General features: G+C 28.3%; 1 protein-coding gene across 1 annotated transcript in view; it reads left to right on the top strand.

Moving 5' to 3' along the window:
• Window positions 1–26715, top strand: part of LOC145252668 (tubulin-specific chaperone D-like) — a gene marked incomplete in the record, with an annotated part of 249915 nt that overhangs the window by 134479 nt on the left and 88721 nt on the right. The window contains 5 exon segments of the mRNA XM_080112451.1: window positions 8720–8858; window positions 8979–9100; window positions 9401–9493; window positions 10006–10095; window positions 10726–10813. Of these exon segments, the coding sequence (XP_079968577.1) occupies window positions 8720–8858; window positions 8979–9100; window positions 9401–9493; window positions 10006–10095; window positions 10726–10813 (532 nt within the window).

Raw genomic sequence — 26715 nt, 5'->3', positions numbered from 1 at the left:
TAGTAGTATGCAAAATATTAGTATTATTAATATCTAGTGGTATGCAAAATATTAGTATTATTAATATCTAGTAGTATGCAAAATATTAGTATTATTAATATCTAGTAGTATGCAAAATATGAGTATTATTAATATCTAGTAGTATGCAAAATATTAGTATTATTAATATCTAGTAGTATGCAAAATATGAGTATTATTAATATCTAGTAGTGTGCAAAATATTAGTATTATTAATATCTAGTAGTATGCAAAATATGTGTATTATTAATATCTAGTAGTATGCAAAATATTAGTATTATTAATATCTAGTAGTGTGCAAAATATTAGTATTATTAATATCTAGTAGTATACAAAATATTAGTATTATTAATATCTAGTAGTGTGCAAAATATTAGTATTATTAATATCTAGTAGTGTGCAAAATATTAGTATTATTAATATCTAGTAGTTTACCAAATTTGGGTATTATTAATATCTAGTAGTATGCAAAATATGAGTATTATTAATATCTAGTAGTATGCAAAATATTAGTATTATTAATATCTAGTAGTGTGCAAAATATGAGTATTATTAATATCTAGTAGTGTGCAAAATATGAGTATTATTAATATCTAGTAGTATGCAAAATATTAGTATTATTAATATCTAGTAGTGTGCAAAATATTAGTATTATTAATATCTAGTAGTGTGCAAAATATTAGTATTATTAATATCTAGTAGTTTACCAAATTTGGGTATTATTAATATCTAGTAGTATGCAAAATATGAGTATTATTAATATCTAGTAGTATGCAAAATATTAGTATTATTAATATCTAGTAGTATGCAAAATATCAGTATTATTAATATCTAGTAGTATGCAAAATATTAGTATTATTAATATCTAGTAGTATGCAAAATATTAGTATTATTAATATCTAGGAGTATGCAAAATATTAGTATTATTAATATCTAGTAGTATGCAAAATATTAGTATTATTAATATCTAGTAGTATGCAAAATATTAGTATTATTGATATCTAGTAGTATGCAAAATATTAGTATTATTGATATCTAGTAGTGTGAAAAATATTAGTATTATTAATATCTAGTAGTGTGCAAAATATTAGTATTATTAATATCTAGTAGTATGCAAAATATTAGTATTATTAATATCTTGTAGTATACAAAATATGAGTATTATTAATATCTTGTAGTATACAAAATATTAGTATTATTAATGTCTAGTAGTATGCAAAATATTAGTATTATTAATGTCTAGTAGTATGCAAAATATTAGTATTATTAATGTCTAGTAGTATGCAAAATATTAGTATTATTAATGTCTAGTAGTATGCAAAATATTAGTATTATTAATATCTAGTTGTATGCAAAATATTAGTATTATTAATATCTTGTAGTATACAAAATATTAGTATTATTAATGTCTTGTAGTATACAAAATATTAGTATTATTAATATCTAGTAGTATGCAAAATATTAGTATTATTAATATCTAGTAGTATGCAAAATATGAGTATTATTAATATCTTGTAGTATACAAAATATTAGTATTATTAATGTCTAGTAGTATGCAAAATATTAGTATTATTAATGTCTAGTAGTATGCAAAATATTAGTATTATTAATGTCTAGTAGTATGCAAAATATTAGTATTATTAATGTCTAGTAGTATGCAAAATATGAGTATTATTAATATCTAGTAGTATGCAAAATATTAGTATTATTAATATCTAGTAGTATGCAAAATATGAGTATTATTAATGTCTAGTAGTATACAAAATATTAGTATTATTAATATCTAGTAGTATGCAAAATATGAATATTATTAATATCTAGTAGTATGCAAAATATGAGTATTATTAATATATTGTAGTATGCAAAATATTAGTATTAATGTCTAGTAGTATGCAAAATATGTGTATTATTAATATATAGTAGTATACAAAATATTAGTATTATTAATGTCTAGTAGTATGCAAAATATTAGTATTATTAATATCTAGTAGTATGCAAAATATGAGTATTATTAATATATAGTAGTATGCAAAATATTATTCATATTAATATATAGTAGTATGCAAAATATTAGTATTATTAATGTCTAGTAGTATGCAAAATATGAGTATTATTAATATCTAGTAGTATGCAAAATATGAGTATTATTAATATATAGTAGTATGCAAAATATGAGTATTATTAATATCTAGTAGTATGCAAAATATTAGTATTATTAATATCTAGTAGTATGCAAAATATGAGTATTATTAATATCTAGTAGTATGTAAAATATGAGTATTATTAATATCTAGTAGTATGCAAAATATTAGTATTATTAATATCTTGTAGTATACAAAATATGAGTATTATTAATATCTAGTAGTATGCAAAATATGAGTATTATTAATATCTAGTAGTATGCAAAATATTAGTATTATTAATATCTAGTAGTATGCAAAATATTAGTATTATTAATATCTAGTAGTATGCAAAATATTAGTATTATTAATATCTAGTAGTATGCAAAATATTAGTATTATTAATATCTAGGAGTATGCAAAATATTAGTATTATTAATATCTAGTAGTATGCAAAATATTAGTATTATTGATATCTAGTAGTGTGAAAAATATTAGTATTATTAATATCTAGTAGTGTGCAAAATATTAGTATTATTAATATCTTGTAGTATACAAAATATGAGTATTATTAATATCTTGTAGTATACAAAATATTAGTATTATTAATGTCTAGTAGTATGCAAAATATTAGTATTATTAATGTCTAGTAGTATGCAAAATATTAGTATTATTAATGTCTAGTAGTATGCAAAATATTAGTATTATTAATGTCTAGTAGTATGCAAAATATGAGTATTATTAATATCTAGTTGTATGCAAAATATTAGTATTATTAATATCTTGTAGTATACAAAATATTAGTATTATTAATATCTAGTAGTATACAAAATATTAGTATTATTAATATCTAGTAGTATGCAAAATATTAGTATTTTTAGTATCTAGTAGTATGCAAAATATGAGTATTATTAATATCTTGTAGTATACAAAATATTAGTATTATTAATGTCTAGTAGTATGCAAAATATTAGTATTATTAATGTCTAGTAGTATGCAAAATATTAGTATTATTAATATCTAGTAGTATGCAAAATATTAGTATTATTAATATCTAGTAGTATGCAAAATATGAATATTATTAATATCTAGTAGTATGCAAAATATGAGTATTATTAATATATTGTTGTATGCAAAATATTAGTATTAATGTCTAGTAGTATGCAAAATATGTGTATTATTAATATATAGTAGTATACAAAATATTAGTATTATTAATGTCTAGTAGTATGCAAAATATTAGTATTATTAATATCTAGTAGTATGCAAAATATTAGTATTATTAATATATAGTAGTATGCAAAATATTATTCATATTAATATATAGTAGTATGCAAAAATTAGTATTATTAATGTCTAGTAGTATGCAAAATATGAGTATTATTAATATCTAGTAGCATGCAAAATATGAGTATTATTAATATATAGTAGTATGCAAAATATGAGTATTATTAATATCTAGTAGTATGCAAAATATTAGTATTATTAATATCTAGTAGTATGCAAAATATGAGTATTATTAATATCTAGTAGTATGCAAAATATGAGTATTATTAATATCTAGTAGTATGCAAAATATGAGTATTATTAATATCTAGTAGTATGCAAAATATTAGTATTATTAATATCTAGTAGTATGCAAAATATTAGTATTATTAATATCTAGTAGTATGCAAAATATGAGTATTATTAATATCTAGTAGTATGCAAAATATGAGTATTATTAATATCTAGTAGTATGCAAAATATTAGTATTATTAATATCTAGTAGTATGCAAAATATTAGTATTATTAATATCTAGTAGTGTGCAAAATATTAGTATTATTAATATCTAGTAGTGTGCAAAATATTAGTATTATTAATATCTAGTAGTGTGCAAAATATGAGTATTATTAATATCTAGTAGTATGCAAAATATGAGTATTATAAATATCTAGTAGTATGCAAAATATTAGTATTATTAATATCTAGTAGTATGCAAAATATTAGTATTATTAATATCTTGTAGTATACAAAATATGAGTATTATTAATATCTTGTAGTATACAAAATATTAGTATTATTAATATCTAGTAGTATGCAAAATATTAGTATTATTAATGTCTAGTAGTATGCAAAATATGAGTATTATTAATGTCTAGTTGTATGCAAAATATTAGTATTATTAATGTCTAGTAGTATGCAAAATATGAGTATTATTAATATCTAGTAGTATGCAAAATATTAGTATTATTAATATCTAGTAGTATGCAAAATATTAGTATTATTAATATCTAGTAGTATGCAAAATATTAGTATTATTAATATCTTGTAGCATACAAAATATGAGTAATATTAATATCTTGTAGTATACAAAATATGAGTATTATTAATATCTAGTAGTGTGCAAAATATTAGTATTATTAATATCTATTAGTATTCAAAATATGAGTATTATTAATGTTTAGTAGTATGCAAAATATTAGTATTATTAATATCTAGTAGTATGCAAAATATGAGTATTATTAATATCTAGTAGTATGCAAAATATTAGTATTATTAATATCTAGTAGTATGCAAAATATGAGTATTATTAATATCTAGTAGTATGCAAAATATTAGTATTATTAATATCTAGTAGTGTGCAAAATATTAGTATTATTAATATCTAGTAGTGTGCAAAATATTAGTATTATTAATATCTAGTAGTATGCAAAATATTAGTATTATTAATATCTAGTAGTATGCAAAATATTAGTATTATTAATATCTAGTAGTATGCAAAATATTAGTATTATTAATATCTAGTAGTATGCAAAATATGAGTATTATTAATATCTAGTAGTATGCAAAATATGAGTATTATAAATATCTAGTAGTATGCAAAATATTAGTATTATTAATATCTAGTAGTATGCAAAATATTAGTATTATTAATATCTTGTAGTATACAAAATATGAGTATTATTAATATCTTGTAGTATACAAAATATTAGTATTATTAATATCTAGTAGTATGCAAAATATTAGTATTATTAATGCCTAGTAGTATGCAAAATATTAGTATTATAATTGTCTAGTTGTATGCAAAATATTAGTATTATTAATGTCTAGTAGTATGCAAAATATGAGTATTATTAATATCTAGTAGTATGCAAAATATTAGTATTATTAATATCTAGTAGTATGCAAAATATTAGTATTATTAATATCTTGTAGTATACAAAATATTAGTATTATTAATGTCTTGTAGTATACAAAATATTAGTATTATTAATATCTAGTAGTATGCAAAATATCAGTATTTCTAATATCTAGTAGTATGCAAAATATTAGTATTATTAATATCTTGTAGTATGCAAAATATGAGTATTATTAATATCTAGTAGTATGCAAAATATTAGTATTTTTAATATCTAGTAGTATACAAAATATGAGTATTATTAAAATCTAGTAGTATGCAAAATATTAGTATTATTAATATCTAGTAGTATGCAAAATATTAGTATTATTAATATCTAGTAGTATGCAAAATATGAGTATTATTAATATCTAGTAGTATACAAAATATGAGTATTATTAAAATCTAGTAGTATGATAAATATTAGTATTATTAATATCTAGTAGTATGCAAAATATGAGTATTATTAATATCTTGTAGTATACAAAATATTAGTATTATTAATACCTAGTAGTATGCAAAATATGAGTATTATTAATATCTAGTAGTATGCAAAATATTAGTATTTTTAATATCTAGTAGTATGCAAAATATTAGTATTATTAATATCTAGTAGTATACAAAATATTAGTATTATTAATATCTAGTAGTATGCAAAATATTAGTATTTTTAATATCTAGTAGTATGCAAAATATTAGTATTATTAATGTCTAGTATTATGCAAAATATTAGTATTTTTAATATCTAGTAGTATGCAAAATATTAGTATTATTAATATCTGGTAGTATGCAAAATATTAGTATTATTAATATCTAGTAGTATGCAAAATATGAGTATTATTAATATCTAGTAGTATGCAAAATATTAGTATTATTAATATCTAGTAGTATGCAAAATATTAGTATTATTATTATCTAGTAGTATGCAAAATATTAGTATTATTAATGTCTAGTAGTATGCAAAATATTAGTATTATTAATATCTAGTAGTATGCAAAATATGAGTATTATTAATATCTAGTAGTATGCAAAATATTAGTATTATTAATATCTAGTAGTATGCAAAATATGAGTATTATTATTATCTAGTAGTATGCAAAATATTAGTATTATTAATGTCTAGTAGTATGCAAAATATTAGTATTATTAATATCTAGTAGTATGCAAAATATTAGTATTATTAATGTCTAGTAGTATGCAAAATATTAGTATTATTAATATCTAGTAGTATGCAAAATATTAGTATTATTAATATCTAGTAGTATGCAAAATATTAGTATTATTAATGTCTAGTAGTATGCAAAATATTAGTATTATTAATATCTAGTAGTATGCAAAATATTAGTATTATTAATATCTAGTAGTATGCAAAATATGAGTATTATTAATATCTAGTAGTATGCAAAATATGAGTATTATTAATATCTAGTAGTATGCAAAATATTAGTATTATTATTATCTAGTTGTATGCAAAATATTAGTATTATTAATGTCTAGTAGTATGCAAAATATTAGTATTATTAATATCTAGTAGTATGCAAAATATGAGTATTATTAATATCTAGTAGTATGCAAAATATTAGTATTATTAATATCTAGTAGTATGCAAAATATGAGTATTATTATTATCTAGTAGTATGCAAAATATTAGTATTATTAATATCTAGTAGTATGCAAAATATTAGTATTATTAATGTCTAGTAGTATGCAAAATATTAGTATTATGATCTAGTAGTATGCAAAATATTAGTATTATTAATATCTAGTAGTATGCAAAATATGAGTATTATTATTATCTAGTAGTATGCAAAATATTAGTATTATTAATGTCTAGTAGTATGCAAAATATTAGTATTATTAATATCTAGTAGTATGCAAAATATTAGTATTATTAATGTCTAGTAGTATGCAAAATATTAGTATTATTAATATCTAGTAGTATGCAAAATATGAGTAGTATTATTATCTAGTAGTATGCAAAATATTAGTATTATTAATGTCTAGTAGTATGCAAAATATTAGTATTATTAATATCTAGTAGTATGCAAAATATTAGTATTATTAATGTCTAGTAGTATGCAAAATATTAGTATTATTAATATCTAGTAGTATGCAAAATATGAGTATTATTATTATCTAGTAGTATGCAAAATATTAGTATTATTAATATCTAGTAGTATGCAAAATATTAGTATTATTAATGTCTAGTAGTATGCAAAATATTAGTATTATGATCTAGTAGTATGCAAAATATTAGTATTATTAATATCTGGTAGTATGCAAAATATTACTATTATTAATATCTAGTAGTATGCAAAATATGAGTATTATTAATATCTAGTAGTATGCAAAATATTAGTATTATTATCTAGTAGTATGCAAAATATTAGTATTATTAATGTCTAGTAGTATGCAAAATATTAGTATTATTAATGTCTAGTAGTATGCAAAATATTAGTATTATTAATATCTAGTAGTATGCAAAATATTAGTATTATGATCTAGTAGTATGCAAAATATTAGTATTATTAATATCTGGTAGTATGCAAAATATTAGTATTATTAATATCTAGTAGTATGCAAAATATGAGTATTATTAATATCTAGTAGTATACAAAATATTAGTATTATTAATGTCTAGTAGTTCTAGTTCTTCTTGTAATTTGCTCTAGTCAGAATAACTAATCAAATATGCTTTGAAGTATTTCAAAATAATTACATTAATAAAAATTGATGTCCAGTTAATATAGACAAGAGAAATGTGTTCAAAGGATTTGCAGTATGTATTGAATTTGAAAAACAATTGGCAGCTTGAAAAAATGGCAAATACGATGACCTAGATTATAGCTCAGCAAAAAGATCTACAAATAGACTTTGGAACATTTTCTCCCAGGGGATTTTGAGAAAGGAGAGGAATGAGATCACAAGATTCATTGAAAATTTTTGACCAAAAACATTTGAGGAAATTCAAAAGTAAAATGCATTTCTGAAAGCAAATCGCACTAAAGTTCCTCAGATAAAAATGGAATAGAGATGTAGGAGAAGAGTCAGAATTTTCTTGTATCATTTTGAAATATTCGATACCCCTAATAAATTGATGATGTGGTCTGTTACATCTCTGCAATATTGTTTAAGAATTGGTATATTTGCATGCATTTCCATATGCACATTTGAAATGCGTGATGATTTTTGAGCCATTAAACTTCATGAAGATTGTAACTTTTTTCTGAGAATTCTTTCAATTAATTTCTGCCCAACAAGAACATTAAAAGTTAAACACTTAAAATGGATGCATTTTATTTTGAAACTGAATGGTTGTATCTCATTTGGGAAACACCTTTTCACTCTCTCGTCTCTATTGTGAGAAAGAAACTATTTTTGCAACTTGTCTGTGCAATGTTTATTTTTTTGTTCTTTTAGAGATATAATGAAAGATATTGGTTGGGGTATACAGTCAGAAATATTTCCCTTGTTTGCTCAACTTCTCAGCTCAGACGTCTATTCATACAGTATTTTATTGGGTCTTTGCATTACGGTTGGTGGATTAACCAAGTCTTTGGTAAGTGCTGCTTTATATTTACAGTTTTCAAATTTAAAAATATTGTTTTATTTTGACATAATATTCACAGCATTTTCTAAATCAAATGATAATATATTGATTTTAATTTCTCATTTTCAGAGTCAGCATTCAAGTTCTGCATTAGATGTTTATCTAAGGTCTGCAGCTGTTGCTGATCCAAAACAAAGTCATTTTATTAGTGTTTTACTTGAAGTCTTCAGAAACTTTCAGAAAAATGATAGGTAAGTTGCTTTCTTTGGTTTTTATTGAAATGTTTGATTCTATTTCTTCATAAATTAGAAATGTATCTATCAATTTTCTAGGATGTTTTTTTTGTCAATTTCTCACAAATTTATTTTTATAGGATTTTGATGCCTAAGCAAACTAGCTGACTCAAAATATTTTTACTGTGTTCTTTTAGTGTCAACAATTTAATGATCAATCATGATATTCTACAATCGGAGAATTAAAAACTTTTTGCATCTTTTTATTCATCATTTAATAGAAAAATAATATAATTGTTCCATTTTTATTGTTTGTAGAGTTTCACTTCCGATGTTGAATGTGATTACTCAACTTCTTGATCGTCAGATTTTTTCTGCTTATTGTCATGATTCAAACGGAGACCAAATAGAGTGAGTAGTTTTTTTTCTTTCTTTCTTAGATGCTGAAAATGATCTGATTACTGATATCTTATTTTATAATACTGAAATTGTTTGCTGTCCTGGAAGACTAGATGTCGATATTAACACTCTCAGACAGTGACACTGCAGCGATGGAGAAGTGATACATGTGACCAACACAGGCAACATTATCCTAAAATTGCTTTTTTGAATGAAGGAGTGGCACTCCTCTGACAAAATATTACCATCATTATTTTATAATATGCATTTACATATATTCATATATTCTCTTTAACATGTTATTAATCAGTTTAATATGCATTTTATTAAGTCTGGATGAAAGTCTAATTTTTGTGTGTGTGTGTAAAATCTCTTAGCAATAAAAAGTTGGGATGAGGGGGAGGTAAAGGAAACTTGCTAATTCTTTTGACTATAAAACAACCTTTTTTGATTGATAACATTTGAAACCAGGAAACTGACCTGCCATAATTGTACATTAATTTGTGAATTTCATTTTTTTTCAGAGATTCTGCATTGATGGAGTTGCTTAATTTGTGCAAAATTGAAGTTTCCAAATGTGTGAATCTCAGCAAATTGTTAGCAGGAGTTAAGGTGTAAGTATAATTCATGATAATGGTAAATGCTATGCCAGTAGTGACTAATAGAAAACTTTTTATATGAAATATCATTACTTATATTTTAACTTACCTATTCATTATTTCTGTATTTTAGATGTGTAAAACATGTAGAAATATTTGTATTATTCAGACTTATCTGTTACTTGTTATTTTCACTGTGTTTTGGCTGATGTAACCTTTGACCTTCAAGTGAATCGTTTCAAATTTAAGGAACCTTTCAAAATTCATATCTGTTTCTGAGATTCACAAGTTTGAAAAGATGCACCTGAAGAACATTAGAAGTTACATTAGAAATCAAAATGTTATGAAAATAACAACCAAGATGAAACTTGTAGTCGAAATAATGCAAAAATAACTGATCACTCTTCATCTCAATATGATAGAAATATAAAGTTAAATTATCTGAAAATGACATCAGATCCCAAATGATTGTAAAATTAAATGAATTTTTGCAAATTTTATAAATGACTTTTTGTTTCACAATGACATTTTTGAATCACTTATTTCTATTGATGTTATTGCTTTCTAATTAAAAATGTTGTTCGTTTATGAAATAAAATCTGATTTTGAGAAGATTTTTATTTGTATTTTTTTTTTTCATTTCAGTTTTTGTGCGATGCTCCAATTTCCTGATCCAATAAGGAAGAAAGCCTTACAACAACTATCCATATTTCTTTGTCATCGTTTTCCTAAGGTAAGAAACAACCTTCATTTATAACCCTAACCCTGTCTTTCCTCTAGCCCTGTCAGCAGGGCTATAGAATATACAGACTGCCTCCCTGCAGAGAGTAAAAGTCTCTCAATGGGGCTACCTGTTAGCCATGGGTGGCGACCCGTGATGTCTTAGGATGGAATCCTGGTGGCTGAAGGACTTGGAGGTCAGGTTTAAGCACCTCACTTTCCCTAACACACCACTTTGGCCCTTACTTTGGCTAGGCAGAAGGTCAGAGAGGTCCGATCTGATCAATCAGCTTATGTCAAGCCCCATTATATATGACTCACCCCAAACTTAACAAGATACTTATCTCCCACCCTCTTAACATTATCCCCAAATATATAATGGCAAGTGATGGCTAAGCGTCAATCAATTGGTAAGACCAAAACTCTTCACATCTGCTTTAGCTAAACAAATTGATTTTAAATAATTTAGTCAACAGAAAATGCTTGAGATTTTATTGACCAAAAGAGTGCCCCCCCCTTGCCATGTCCCAATAATGGACTGTAAGGCAAGTAGGGAGCATGATAGATGAAAATGAATAAATTATTTATAGAAAACAAAATAAAAACTGCCTTTTAGGCACAAAATACCAAAAAGAAACCATTCAGATGTCTCTGATTTCTTCAGGTCAGAAGACGAGAAAATAAATAACGGAAAAGCATTAGCATCCACAAAAGAATTAAATTTTCCAAGATTTCTGATTATTGAATTACTAGAAAAAAAAAAAAATTGGTGAGTTATCATCATTTCTAATAGAGAACATACTAAACAACAGAAGCACTCCTAAAACAATAAAAAAAACCAAAAAATGGAAACATCTTAATAGAAGTCACCAACCAGAAAAATGCCCAAAACTTAAAGTGGATAAATTCTACAAATACAAATGCAGAGTCTTCCCCCATGAAAGACTGAATATATCTAAAGGAGTGATCTGAAGCTACGAGTTATCTCTAGCATCAGAAGACAAAACAAAAAAGGAACTGAAAAAAACAAGGAGTGATCAACCACATACGTATAAATATAAAAAGATACAATAATATCAAAAGAAGTTAAAATTGGTTATTTAAATGTAAAAGTAGAGCAATATATACCAACTCCTCTAAGATGCTTTAATTACTATCAGTATGGACACCACAAAGAAACCTGCAGAGGAAGGGAGCCAAACCACTCAAGAAGAGTGTACCAATGAATTAAAATGTACAAACTGCAAAGAAAACCATCCTGCACACTCCAAAATACGCAACGGAAAAAGAAATAATGGAGGTAAAACACAAAAGAAACATAACTTTCCTATAAGGTAGGAAAATAGTTGAAACATATTTAAAAGATGAAATAATAAAAAACACTACCACATGAAATATACAACGAATTTAAAGAGCTAATAAACTAATCTCATTAAAGCATGAAGAATGGTCAAAATTCCAAAATAACCTCAAAGAAAAATGCCTTTATTCAAATAAAACAATAGAAATAATAAAACAAAATAGATAAGAATCCACCTACAACTAAAGCACTTAAAAAATATAGAAACATGCAAAACAATTGTCAGAGGATAATAAAACCAGTAATAAAACAATAACGAACCAAGAAACAAGAAACTCACACAATAGATACGAAAAATAGTTTGCAAATATTAGAAATGATGGAAACTGATAGAAATACAGAAAATGGAAAACAAAAAAATAAACAAGTCCAAAAAAAACAAGAAAATAATGAACAAGAATCCAAATCCATTTCCCAAGCAAAACCAAGATCTACTTCAAGACAAAGAAAAATCCTTACAAGATCCTCAATCAAACACACAAACTAAAAAAAAACAAAACAAACCTTTGCTTCCAAAGAGATGCAGAAAAATTGCAGGTAAACATCAAGCACCAATTAAGCATCTCCTTAAAAATAACTCCAGAGTAACCAATAAAAAGAACAGAGCAAGCTTAGTAGCTGAAACCTTTTCCCAAAAATCATCTATTCAAAACCATATCGCAAAATTCATAATCAAACAAAATGCCGAACAGTACAAACTAAATGTTAAATCAAAAAACCTAGAAGATTAAAATAAACTGCTTACATTAACCAAATTAAAAGATTGTATTAAAAGATCCCACAACACAGCTGTTGGACCAGATGAAATCCATTATAAATTCTTGTGGCGACTCCCTACAGAATCAATAAAATTACTAAGAACTTGTAACAAATTATAGACTGAAGGTGAATTCCCAGATTTATAGGGGCAAACCACAATAATAGCAATCCCCAAACCAGGAAAAGACAATTCAAACTCGCAAAATTATAGACCAATCTCATTAATCAACTGTTTGTGTAAAATAATGGAGAGAATAATAAATGACTGTGGACAACTGATCACCTAGTCTGACTGGAAACAGCTATAAGGAAAGCATTTATCAGGAATCTTTTTCGACCTAGAGAAGGTTTATGACTCTACATGGAATTATGGAATAATGAGAGACTTGTCTAATCTTGATTTAAAAGGTAGATGCCCACAATTTATAAAGGGATTCTTATCTGACCACGAATTTAGGGTTTGCATTGGATCCACTTTCTCTGACACCATGAGCCAGGATAAGAGAGTCCGTCAAGGGAGCATACTATCTGTGACGATATTCAATGTTAAAATTAACAACTTAGTGAAATGTTTGGACCCTGGCATTGAGGGATTCTTACATGTAGATGATCTGGTGTATTGCAGATCAAAATATATAAGCACCATTGAATGCAAACTCCAGTAATGCCTAAACAAGCTGGAGGAATGGGCAATAAAAGTGGATATAGATTTCCAAATCAAAAACTAAATGCATACATTTCTGTCATAAGAGAAAACTTCACGATGACCCTACACTGAAACTCAGAATAACGGTAATCCCCACCATAGATGAACACAAATTTCTGGGATTAATATTTGATAAAAAACGACATTCATCCCCACCTGAAGAACTTAAGAAATAGTTGCAATAAAAAAGTACAACTACTACGTGTAATAGCTCACACATTTATATACAAATCAGCTTGAAACTCTCTTACCTTATGATTTTAGATCCAATCTGACATAAAGGCCTGAGATTAGCACTTAGTGTTTTTAGAGCATCCTCAGTTGAAAGTCTTCATGGAGAGGCTAATGAGATTCCTTTAAATATAAGAAGTCACAAACTGGGTGCCCAATATTACACTAAATTAAAAGCACACCCAAATAATCCAGCATACGAAATTACATTCAATATAAGGAGTCATTTAAAACAAAAAAAGTCTTCGAATGGAATCAATACTACAGGAATGAGAAATGGCTGTTGAAAATATACAGGAACACATTCTACCTGAAAGATTCTCCAAAAACTCAAAATAATTCTAAAATTAAACGAACTTCCAAAAACAAAAACCCACCCTAATACCTACCAAGAAAAAAACTTCTGAAATAACCTGAACATCTACAAATTTTTACTGACGGTTCCAAAGACCACAGTAGAGTGTCAAATAGAACAACCCTAACCCTAACAGCAGAAAGTTCCATTTTTACTGCTGAAGTATGAGCCATCAACCTTGCTCTCAATATCTTAGACTGCTGCTACCAGATCAGGCTGAGACGAAATGCACGTTGATTTTCTGTTTTTGTTTTCTATTCTCTTTTGTAAAACTTAATTATGTTCTACAAAAACAAAAACAACAACCCCCTTCCCCTCTCCTTTCCTTTTCCTTCCCTACTTACCAACCCCGCCCCCCTCCCCCTTTTTTTTTTTGCCCTGTTGGTAGGGCACTAGAATAAGCCGACTGCCCCCTGCAGAGGGTAAAAATCCATCAATGCGGCAACCAGTTAGCCGTGGGTTGCTACCCGTAATGCTTTAGGACGTGATCCTGGTGATTGAGCTAACCTAGACCTGGGTGCATAAAAGTCTAGGCACTGCAACACATTACTTCGGCCCTTACTTCGGCTAGATGGGCGGTCGGAGAGGCCCGATCCGACCAATCGACCAGTCACGCCAAGCCCTAGCACTTACACCCAAAGTATCAACTACCACAACAAAGAACGAAACTTAAAGGTACTCCCATCTTTTTTTTTCTTCCCCCACTACAAAAAATAGACAAACCAAGTAAGTGCTAGAAGTAGCATTACAAGTTGATTTTTTCTTTTTAGATAATTGTTATTTTATCAACTTGCATGTAAAGAGCTATGTAAAAGATGTATAAACCGTTTGAATTATGCAAATACCATCAGTAGTTTAAAAGTTATGAGAATTTTAAGTGCCAAAATTTATACTTTTCCATGGACATTTTTCTTTAGAAAAAGTGGGCTAAATTACAGACCTCAACATTTCAAAAAATTCGGTAATTTCACCACCATTTATTTATTTTTCAAGCTATTCTCATGAAACTTGGCAGTCTTATGTAAAATTGTGTGCTAATTCTGATTATGCAGTCAAATCTGATGTATCTCTTTACCATAAGCCATGAATTATAAATTCAGATGTACAAATTTCAATTTTCTTTTAAACTGACGCATGTTATCATATAGTGGGTGTCTATTTATGAACAAAACTAAGTATTATAGTAGTATTTAAATATAGCTTTATTGAGAATAGACATTTTCCTGCCTCCTCACCAAAGGAGAGCTTAATCTTGGGTGTAGCCATTGAATGCCTAAAGAGCATTCATGGCCGGTATTTACTACTCCCTTCAAAGAAAAAAAATGGAGTAGATATGAATTAATCTCAGAAATAAATCAAAGAAAATTTTTCACATAGATTTTGGATTTCTGTAAAAGATGGAAATTCTCATAGTCGACCAAAATTTATGCATTTTGGGACCAGTCCAATTGTTAGTTTTGTTAATCCTCTCTATCTGGCACAAAATATACCCCTAATTTCTGCGATGCAACCCTAAATCATACTTTACATGAATCCTCGATGTAACTTTCACAGTACCAGGATACCAAGAATCCTGATAAGCAACAACTATATATTCACCAGTTGATGGTAATTTTTGTCATTTCTATTCTGTTGTTTTACTGAAAATTCAATTATGTAAACAAAGAAATAAAACGGTAATTTTTTTACCTTGTTTCCACCTTAACATTTAAAATTACTTCTATAGGTTTTAAGGTATGCTGAAAACGAATATCGCATTTAAATTTCTGCAAATAAATAAGGATATTAAGCAATGTCATTTCTTATGTTATCGCTGGTGGCCATCTTGATACGCGCAAGCGCAACCCCGAGAAACTATGCACAAATGCGCATACCAAGATGGCCACCAGCAATAACATAAGAAATGACATTGCTTAATATCCGGAAAGCTACTTTATTTGCGGAAAATTTAAATGCGATATTCGTTTTCAGTATACTCGAAAACCGTTAAAGGTAGTCATTTTAAAGAAAAATGTTAAGGTGGAAACAAGGTAAAAATTTACAAAATGCATCACAATGAAATTCTTTATCGAACCGCTTAATTATTCGTATTATTATTATTTTTTAGATAACCTCAGTTGAAAAAAAAACGGTTTTGTTTTACAGATTCAAAAAAATAGTCTTGACAATGAATCAAAAATAAATTCAAGTTTCACAATATCTTTTTATTTGATTGTTTGGTAAAAGTACAGAATAGTTAACAAAAAACACCCTTCCTTCCCCATGTTAAGAATGGGTTTCTAAATAATAACGTTATTATTTCAGCATGGTAGCATAAGTGCACAAGTACCTTTTATTTGTTATGTATTTGTTTTTTTTTTTTTTTTTTGACCACTAAAAAACACAATTCTACCTTAAGTACAAATAAGTAGTTAAACGAATGTACTTAGTACATTTTGTTGTTTTTTAATGCTTTTAGTACATGTGTACTAAAAGCGTTAAAAACAACAAAATAGTATTGTTTGGAAATCAAATTTGAAAAACTTGAAAATATTTTTTTTTAAATTGACGAACTCAGAATAAAAAAACGACTAGTCTAGTAAGACGAAAGCAGAAACGGTTTTCTATTTTTAAGAGAATGCTTTAGTCAGCTCAGCGCATGACGCGCTTAGCGACCGTTTTTCCGTAAGCAGATTTGATTTCTATAAAAGATAACATTTGAAATAAAATTCCGCACAATTAATAATTATCAAATATTTACATATTATACATGAAAATAATTCTGAAACTATTATTTATATGAAAATGGATGATATATGCAGATTTATCTCATCAATTTTGAAATATTCTTCGTCAACTTTGCTTGGTCGTAACTTTGCTTCCTATCACTGTAAAAATAAAAATCAAACACCAGTAGAGATGGACTTCTTTGTTTATATAGCCTGTAAAATTTCAGCCATATCCAATCAAATTTAACTCCGCGCATGTGTCTCCAAACGTAACGTATAAAATGAAAACATTGAAAAAAGTGTTTCCCTTTTTGTCATCATTTTTTACCAATTTTTCATTTTTAACTTGGAGAATAAAAACATTGAACGCATAAAAGAAAAATAAATTAACATCATTGGAATGCTTATTCTATTCTCTTTCTATCAATATAATTCTTTTAAAAATTGACCAACAAATAAAAAAGATATGACTTGTTGAAGCACATTATAGGTATGTAATATTGCTGATGTCCATGAAAATACAGCATACGCTTGTAATGCTACAGAAGGCTGTGGCAAAGGTCAATCAATTGGAAAGACCAGAACTCAACACTCCATCTGAGCAAATGTATTTTTGAGGACATATTGAACAGAAAATATAGTGCTTGAGAACTCCTTACCAAAAAGAGTATATCCTCCACGTAGCCCCGACATGGTCAAGGCGAATGGGTTTCCCTCTTACTATGCCCCAATTTTGGACTCCAAGGTGGGTAGGGAGCGTGGTTGATGGAAAATAAATCCCAAAATCCATGTCTGATAAAAACAAAAGCATTCCCCTCAAAACCCTTAAAAGAAACCATTCCTCTGACCTCTCAAGCTCAGATGAAGAACAAAAATTCAAAACTAGAAAAACCGTTCCAACTATAGACGAAGGAAACTTCCCACGATTCTTGGTTATTGAATTAATCGAAAATAAAAAAATTGGAAATTTATCGCCTTTTCTAATAGAAAAGACATTATCCACAAAAAGTAAACCAAAAATGATAAACAAAAACAAAAGATGGAAATCTACTAGTTGAGATAACCAATCTTAGAGATGCTCAATCTCTACTCAAAATGAAGAACTTCCATGAGTACAAGTGCAAAGTCTTTCCCCATAAAACACTAAACACTTCGAAAGGAGTAATTCGAAGTTATGAACTATCGCTAGTAACTGAAGAAAAAATAAAAACTGAATTAGAAAAACAAGCAGTAATCAACCATATCCGCATAAACATAAAAAGAAACAATAAAATATTAACCACCGACATATATATTAACGTTTAACAAATCAACAATACCTAAAGAAATAAAAATTGGCTACTTAAATGTAAAAGTAGACCAATATATCCCAGCCCCATTAAGATGTTTCCATTGCCAAAAATATGGACATCATAAAGAAGCCTGTAAAGGAATAAAAATATGTGGAAAATGCAGCAACAAAGAGCCTGACCACACGGAAGAAAAATGCATAAATGAGGTGAAGTGCGCTAACTGCAAAGAAGATCACCAGAAATTAATAAAAACATAAGCAATGATAAAACAGCAAATAAAGAACGTTCCAGAAAAGAAGAAAACCAAACAATAGACACTCAAAATAGATTCCAAATTCTACAAAAAATGGAAACTGAAAACACCCTAGATAAAAAAAGAAACCAAACACAAGTAATCAAGAGGGAAAAATGAACAAGAAGCCAAAACGGCAACATCTCAAGCAAGATCCAGATCAATGTCCAGATCCAAACAAAAAAAAGGAAAAAACCCAGCAAAACACTTCACCAAAGACGCAAACTCCAACAAAAGATAAACCCTCTACTTCTAAAGAGATGGAAATAGAGGAAAACTAAACATCCTCATGGATAGAAATAAAACACAACAAATTATCCAATGGAATTGTCGTGGAATAAGATCTAACTATAATGAACTTCTTATACTTATCTCACTCTTCAACCCAGCCATTGTTTGCTTACAAGAAACCTTCCTACAAAACAATAACCATTTCAAAACACCAAACTATGAACAATACAACTATTTCCATAACACAGGCCTTCGTGCTAATGGAGGCATCTCAATTCTTGTAGGGAATAACATACTTCTAAGCAATTTCTCTGTCAAAACAAATCTCCAAGCAATTACAACTCAAGTCACTTTACACAAAACAATCACAATCTGCTCAATATACCTCCATCCTCATGAACCAATAAATGAAAATGAACTAGAAAATTTAATAAACCAACTACCTTCACCATTCATTCTTCTAGGAGACTTTAACTGCCACAATACGTTATGGGGATGCAAAGTCACAAACTCAAAAGGAAACAAAATTGAACAATTAATTAACAAAAATAACTTGTGCCTTCTCAATCAAAAAATCCCACATACTTAAATCCAACAAACGGATCAACTAGTACCATTGATCTTACCATGTGTGATCCATCAAGCTTCTTGGATTATACATGGAGCACTTACAAAGAACCCTGTGGAAGTGATCACTTCTCTATTATAATCAATTGCAGTAACTCCATCCAAAACCACATACCCAGGTGGAACACAAACAAAGCCAACTGGGCCGAATTTAAAGAACTTTGTTCACTAAAATTAACAGAACATCAAATCCAAACAATAGAAGAATTCACGGAAGTACTCATAACAATAGCCAAAAAATGCATACCCAAAAATTCTCCTCCTGGAAAAGAAAACAAACCATGGTTCAATCCAGAATGTAAAATGACCATTAGACAGAGAAAGGCAGCCTTAAAAAAATTTAAAAAACAACCCACAATGAACAACTTAATAGAATACAAACACCAAAGAGCTAAAAACAATTAAAGAATGAAAAAGATCCTGCTAGCAACAATTTGTCAACAAAATCAACATCACCACTAAACCCAAAACCGTCTGGGAAATGATTAGGAAAATAACTGGAAAATATAATCCGAATCCAATCAAACACCTTCTCACAAATAAACAGAAAATAACTGATAAAAAAGATATTGCTAACACACTAGCTAAAATCTTTGCTGGAAACTCATCATCAAAACACTACAATAGACAATTCCAAATACTTAAGAAACATGAAGAAAAGTACAAAATAAACTTTAACTCCAACAACCAACAGCCTTACAATGAAATCTTCTCCCTCAATGAACTAGAAACCGCCATAGAAAAATCCCATAACTTAGCTGTAGGACCAGATGAAGTGCACTACAGCTTCCTTAAAGAAATTCCACCCGAATCATTAAAACTCCTTCTCAAAATTTATAATAAAATATGGGAAACAAAAGATTTCCCAACTTCCTGGAAAAATGCAGCAATAATACCGATACCCAAATTGGGAAAAGATACATCAAACCCAGAAAACTACTGGATACCAAAAAATCGAGCATGTATAGACCACATCACTAACCTCGAAAATTATATCAGAGAAGCTTTTATCAATAAGGAACACATAACATCTGTTTTTTTTTCGATCTTGAGAAAGCATATGAAACTACCTGGAAACACGGTATCATAAAAGATCTCCACAACATCGGACTAAGAGGCAGACTACCTGAATTCATAAAAAACTTCATAACAGACAGATCTTTCCAAGTTCGCATAGACTCAACTTTATCAGACCCACAAAATCAAGAAGGAATGGCCCAAGGCAGCATATTATCAACAACTATCTTTAACATAAAAATCAATAACATTATAAAAGAACTCTCTCCTGATATACATAGCTCTTTATATGTAGATGACTGCTCAATCAGCTACAGATCTAAATACACTCACACTATTGAAAGAAAACTACAACATAACATAAATAAAATTAATAAATGGGCAACGAAAAATGGTTTCAAATTCTCCAAAACTAAAACAAAATGCATCCATTTCTGTAACCAACGCAAACTCTAGCCTGACCCAACCTTACAGATTGAAGGCGAAAAAATTCCATTCGTAAATGAACACAAGCACCTGGGAATCATTTTTGACAAAAAACTAAATTTCATTCCACACATCAATCACATCAAAACTAAATGTAACATTACAATTCCTACGAGTTATTGCCCATACAGATTGGGGAGCTGACAAGAACACACTACGCAAACTATATAGAGCATTAATTAGATCAAAAATAGATTATGGTAGCTTCATATATCAATCCACCAGAAAGTCATATCTAAAAAACCTCAACACAATATGCCACTCCGGACTAAGACTAGCACTAGGAGCATTTCCAACCTCCCCTGTAGAAAGCTTGTATGCAGAAGCACATGAAACTCCTCAAATGCTCAGAAATCAAAACCTTGGTCTAAAATACTACACAAAACTTACAGCCAACCCCACAAACCCAGCACACAATAGCACTTTAAATCCAAACCGTAAACACCTTTTCGACCAAAAAGAAAATGCAATCAAAATCTTTGGACTTAGAATAAAATCGATTTCCAAAGAAGCAAATCTACTCATAACCAAAATTCACGAAACTGTCCTACTCAAAACCCCTTCCTGGAAAATCGTATCTCCTAACATCAACCTATGTTTAAGTAAATATGAAAAAAAACATACTCATCCAATAACTTATCATGATGATCTCGATAAAATCAAAGAAAAGTATCCAGGCCACACACACATCTATACAGATGGGTCTAAACAAAATAACGCAACAGCCAGTACAGCAATACTCAATAAATCAATCAAAAAACAATCAAACCTTCCAAAAGAAACCTCAATCTTCAGTGTTGAAATACATGCTCTAATCCTAGCTCTTAAACTTGTCTCCAATAACAAAAAAAAACAAATTCATAATCCTTTCAGACTCCCAATCTACTCTAAAAGTGATTGAAAATAAAAAGATGGACAACCCCCTAATCGCAAAATTACTCCAAAAATTAATTGAACTAAACAGTAAAAAAGAAATCATTTTCTGCTGGATACCGAGCCATTCCAGTATTAAAGGTAATGAATTAGCAGATTCAGCAGCAAAAAACGCCTTAAATCTCCCAATCGATGCAAATTTTAAAATTCCATACATAGATCTAAAAAGACGTATCAACGCATATACAACAGAGAAATGGCAAACCTACTGGAATGAACACCCTAACAACAAACTTCACAAAATCATGCCAAAAATCAAAAAACAAGAACAAAATACGAAACTAAACAGAAAAGAAGTCAAACTAACAAAAATAAAAATAGGTCATACTCATTTAACCCACTCATATCTCCTAAAAAAAGAAAGCCAACCCATCTGTATACCTTGTCAAACACCACTCACAATCAAACACATATTAATTGAATGTACTGATTTTGTAACCGTAAGAAATCGATTCTACAAAGAAAACAATATTAAAGAGTTATTTGATAAAAACAATCCCCACACCATACTCTCATATCTTAAAAAAAATTGGCCTTTATAAAAAAATTTAAAAAGAACCCTTTATACAACGGTCCTGGATATGACCTAAAACTATATCCGATGGTGAGGCCCCACCTTGCGGGCCTTGGGGAGTGTGGGGCCACCCTTTAATTGCCATTGCTCCCAGGTCCACTCTGACCCGGAGTGGTAGTACCTGTTAGGGTCCCAACTATGGGTTAAATAAAATCCGACTTAAAAAAAAATATACTCCATTAAAAATCGTTCCTCAAAATAACTAGATTCGGCATTAAATAACCTGAAAAAGGTTGATATGCCGTAAAACAAAAACAACCAACCAACCATCAATATCTTAGAAAAAAATAAGCAGAAAAAATTCCTAATATTTTCAGATTCACTCTCCGTTCTAACCTCACTAGATAACAAAAAGCTTGAAAACCCTCTAATTATCAAACTACTAAACAGAATCAACTCATTATATAAAAACTGAGAAATAATGATATGCTAGATTTCAAGCCACATCGAAATAAAAGGAAACGAAAGAGCTGATTTGGCAGCCAAATCAGCTCTAAACTTGAACCCTGATACAATTAACATTCCCTAGACTGACTTTAAACATAAAATCGACAAACTATTTTATGTGAAATGGCAGCAGCAATGGAATAACAATACAAATAACAAACTATACTAAATTAAACCCAGAAGTAACAAACTATACCAAACAGCAAACTATACGAAACTCCTAGAAAATCAAGAAAGGAACAAGTAATTATATGTAGAATACATATTGGCCATACAAAACTAACACACTCCTTCATACTAAAACAAGAGTAGCAACCACAATGTCCATTCTGTTAGAAAATTGGCACTGTCAAACATCTTTTCGAAAAATGTAGAGCCCTTGATACCACTAAAAAACAATGTCTAAATTCTAATAATCTGAAGAATATCTTCGAAAACAACTGCTTTGATGAAATTCTCTCCATTTGGGAATAACAAGACTATTCTAAAAAATATAAAAAAGGGAAATTAAATTAATGAGGTTCAATATTTTGGTTAAACGTCTTATTAAGCAAAAAAAAATAACAAGTTTTCTCTACAAAAAATCTCAACTAAACCCTATGAATAAATAAATATTTGAAGATATGAATACCCTGAAGCCCAAATTCCTTTTTTTTTTTTTTAATGGTTAAATTCAACATAACATAACCCAAAAAGATTTTGATAAAAAAAAAGACAAATAAATTGAACACCAGGAATAGCAACTTGAAGATATAAAAAAATCTGGAACATAATAAATTTTTTTTATCTTCAAAATCACTGGATTCGGCATTAAATAACCTGAAAAGGGTTGATATGCCAACCAAACTTGTCTCCTCAGAGAAGCATGTACATAAGGGATATTTCGAAATACTTTTTTATACCCTGTATTCTAGTTCGCTTATTCAACCCATAGACATTGCATGCATATTTTTCATTTTAACTATGGAAATAAAGGTTTATTGTTTGAAGGATATCATTTTTTTAATCTGTTTCAGACTTAATTGAAGTATGGTCAAAAGAAAAAAGAAACGTGAAAAAAAAAAAAACTGTCTTTCTCTACAGAAAATAATCTTACATTATAATTCTAAAAAATAACAATGAATATCATGTTAATCTTTTAAGAGTTAAAATCAATTTACATTTGTTTCATGATTTTTAAATACCCCCCCCCTGCCATATTTGTATACTTCAAGTTTGTTAAAACTTCAAATAAAAAAATGTACTTAAAAACTTATGACACATCATTGATAATTTAATTTAAGGTGCCCTTATTTAGAACGTGTTGTTACTGGATGAGATATTAAAAAAAGTTGTTTTATTGTTAAAAACTTGAAAATAAATTGTTTACTTTGAATATTTCATGTTTAGATGTAAAATATTCAATACTCATCGAAAGCATTTCCTTAATACATGTTTTGCAAACCAACAAAAACATATCCAGAGTTTCAACATTCACACTAAAACTGAACTTTTTTATTCAATGTCATGTTGTGAAACTTTAGTTAGAAATCTCTTTATCTAAATAAAATTATGTTTATAATTGTAGGTGTAGTGTTCAGACGATTAATTAGAATTAGGAATCAGAAAAATCAGAATTTAGAGGGGGTACCGAAATTAGTATTGAAATCTAGAAATTTGAGTATAATTTCCGATTTAAAAAATGGTTCTTTTATTTTTTTTCCAGACAATAAAAAAACATAGATGCATTTATTTGTTTGTTAGAAGATTTTTTTTATCTATAACATGAGACTAACGGCGACAATTCCATTCCCAGATTTAACATTGACTTTCTGGGTCTAATTCTTTTATTGGTAAATTATGAGCAACAAAGTAAATATTCTAGAGTTCACTTACCCTTATAAAACCCTTTGAAATGTTCAGATTTATTTTCTCACATAGTTGCTAAAAGTCTATATGATACTTCTCAGAATTCACAGTTTATATTAAAAGATTTAAACCACTAATGACAAGTTTTTATTTTTTTATTTTTCTGGCACTGATCTGGTCCTGTCATTGTATAGTGGTCATCTCTGAAATAATTCATGTTTTATTATATATTTTTTTGGTTTTCAGTATCAGTGTAAAATATAGATGAAAATCTAATAATAAATTTATAGTATTGGAATCAGGAATTTAGAACAGAATTGGAAAATTTTGGAATCATCCCCATCACTAGTAATAATTCCATGATCACTTGACATAAGTAAATAAAGTGGTAGCATTTAATATGATTAACATTTTTTATATGTAGAAATAAACAAAAATTCAGAATTAATCATTAGTTATTATAGGAAATACTAAATTTTAAGATGATTGCCATCTAATTTTGAGCTACCTGAAACCGTGTTACTATATAGAAAAGATTGGGAAGCATTTGATATAGGAGAACAATGTAAGATATCAAATTAGAAATTTGCCTTGATTACATTGCCTGAAAAGATCTGATTAGCTTCATTTCTAATGAACGGAGAGAATTTCTTGAGTTCCTCTGCTCAGTTTGTGGAAACAGTTTGTGGAAACAGTTTGTGGAAACAGTTTGTGGTGCAATTCACTGTTTTGTGATACTTGTAAGCATTGAATGCACAAAAACTACAATTGAATTGCAAGAAGTGTAAGACCATGTGAATGAATGAGAACTCTGATGTAGACAAAGTATATCTGAATGGCAATGCTATTGAGGTTAACAAGTTTTATCTTGATGATAACATTGGAGCAGATGCTATGTTGATTTAAAAAGTCAAAGTTCAAAAAACTTCTGCCAGTACTAACCAGCAGAGCATTACCGCTGTCTATAAGGTATATGTATTTGTAGCAGGATGATGTATGGAAGTGAAATTTGGCCAATGAGGGTTGAGAGTGACATACTTTGCATTGAGAGAAGTGATATGAGAATGATATGATGGATACACATTGGTGTAAATTTTAAAGACACGCTTAGATCTAATGATGTAGTGAGGAAGTTTAAATCTGGATAGTATGAGGATGAATAAATGAGATTCTTGAATGAAGATTTAGAATGGTTAATGTTGCAATATTTTGGTTGTATTAATGGGATATGATCCCACACAGTCGGACGATTCTATTTATAAACGATGCTGCTAAGAACTGACGAATCAAATTAATTCACGTTCTGCTACCAACCAATCAGAAACCAGAATTGCTTCATAAATATTAAACCTTTTCTGGAGCAATTTCACATGTTCTTTTCCCGGGTTTCCACACGTAGGAATATTTTGGTTCTGTGGAACTGTCTACTACAAACAAGTCACCTACCAGGACTTGTGTGTAACAGCGAACCATCTGAAACTGTTCTAAAAGTCAAAATGGCTTACACTTCTACAAGATCTAATTCAAAGGAGAAGCGATAAATTTTGTACTCTAGAGATGGATAAATAAAAATTTAGCCAGAGATAGGTTTGTTTCAAAGTCAATTTCTTAAAGTTATCTAATGCATGCCAGCACGGAAAACAAATGTTAAACCAAATATGATGATGATGGTGAGCCTCCTCCTCCTCCAAATAGTAAAGATAATTGGGCTTGGAACAGCAATAAGCACACCAAATGAAAGACAAACTGTAGATAAGAAGGAAATCACAAACATAATCGCAATTCAGCCAAAGCTCCTCATCTGAACATTGCTTAAATTGCTCCTCATCTGAACATTGCTTAAATTCCCAAAATATAAAAATGCAGAAAAAGAAGCTCCTCATCTGAACATTGCTTAAATTGCTCCTCATCTGAACATTGCTTAAATTCCCAAAATATAAAAATGCAGAAAAAGAAGCTCCTCATCTGAACATTGCTTAAATTGCTCCTCATCTGAACATTGCTTAAATTCCCAAAATATAAAAATGCAGAAAAAGAAGCTCCTCATCT

Source organism: Euprymna scolopes, chromosome 29 (genome assembly GCF_053919585.1).
Source record: "Euprymna scolopes isolate OS-2025 chromosome 29, ASM5391958v1, whole genome shotgun sequence".
NCBI lineage: Eukaryota > Metazoa > Mollusca > Cephalopoda > Sepiida > Sepiolidae > Euprymna > Euprymna scolopes.
This window is presented reverse-complemented; position numbering and strand designations above follow the sequence as displayed.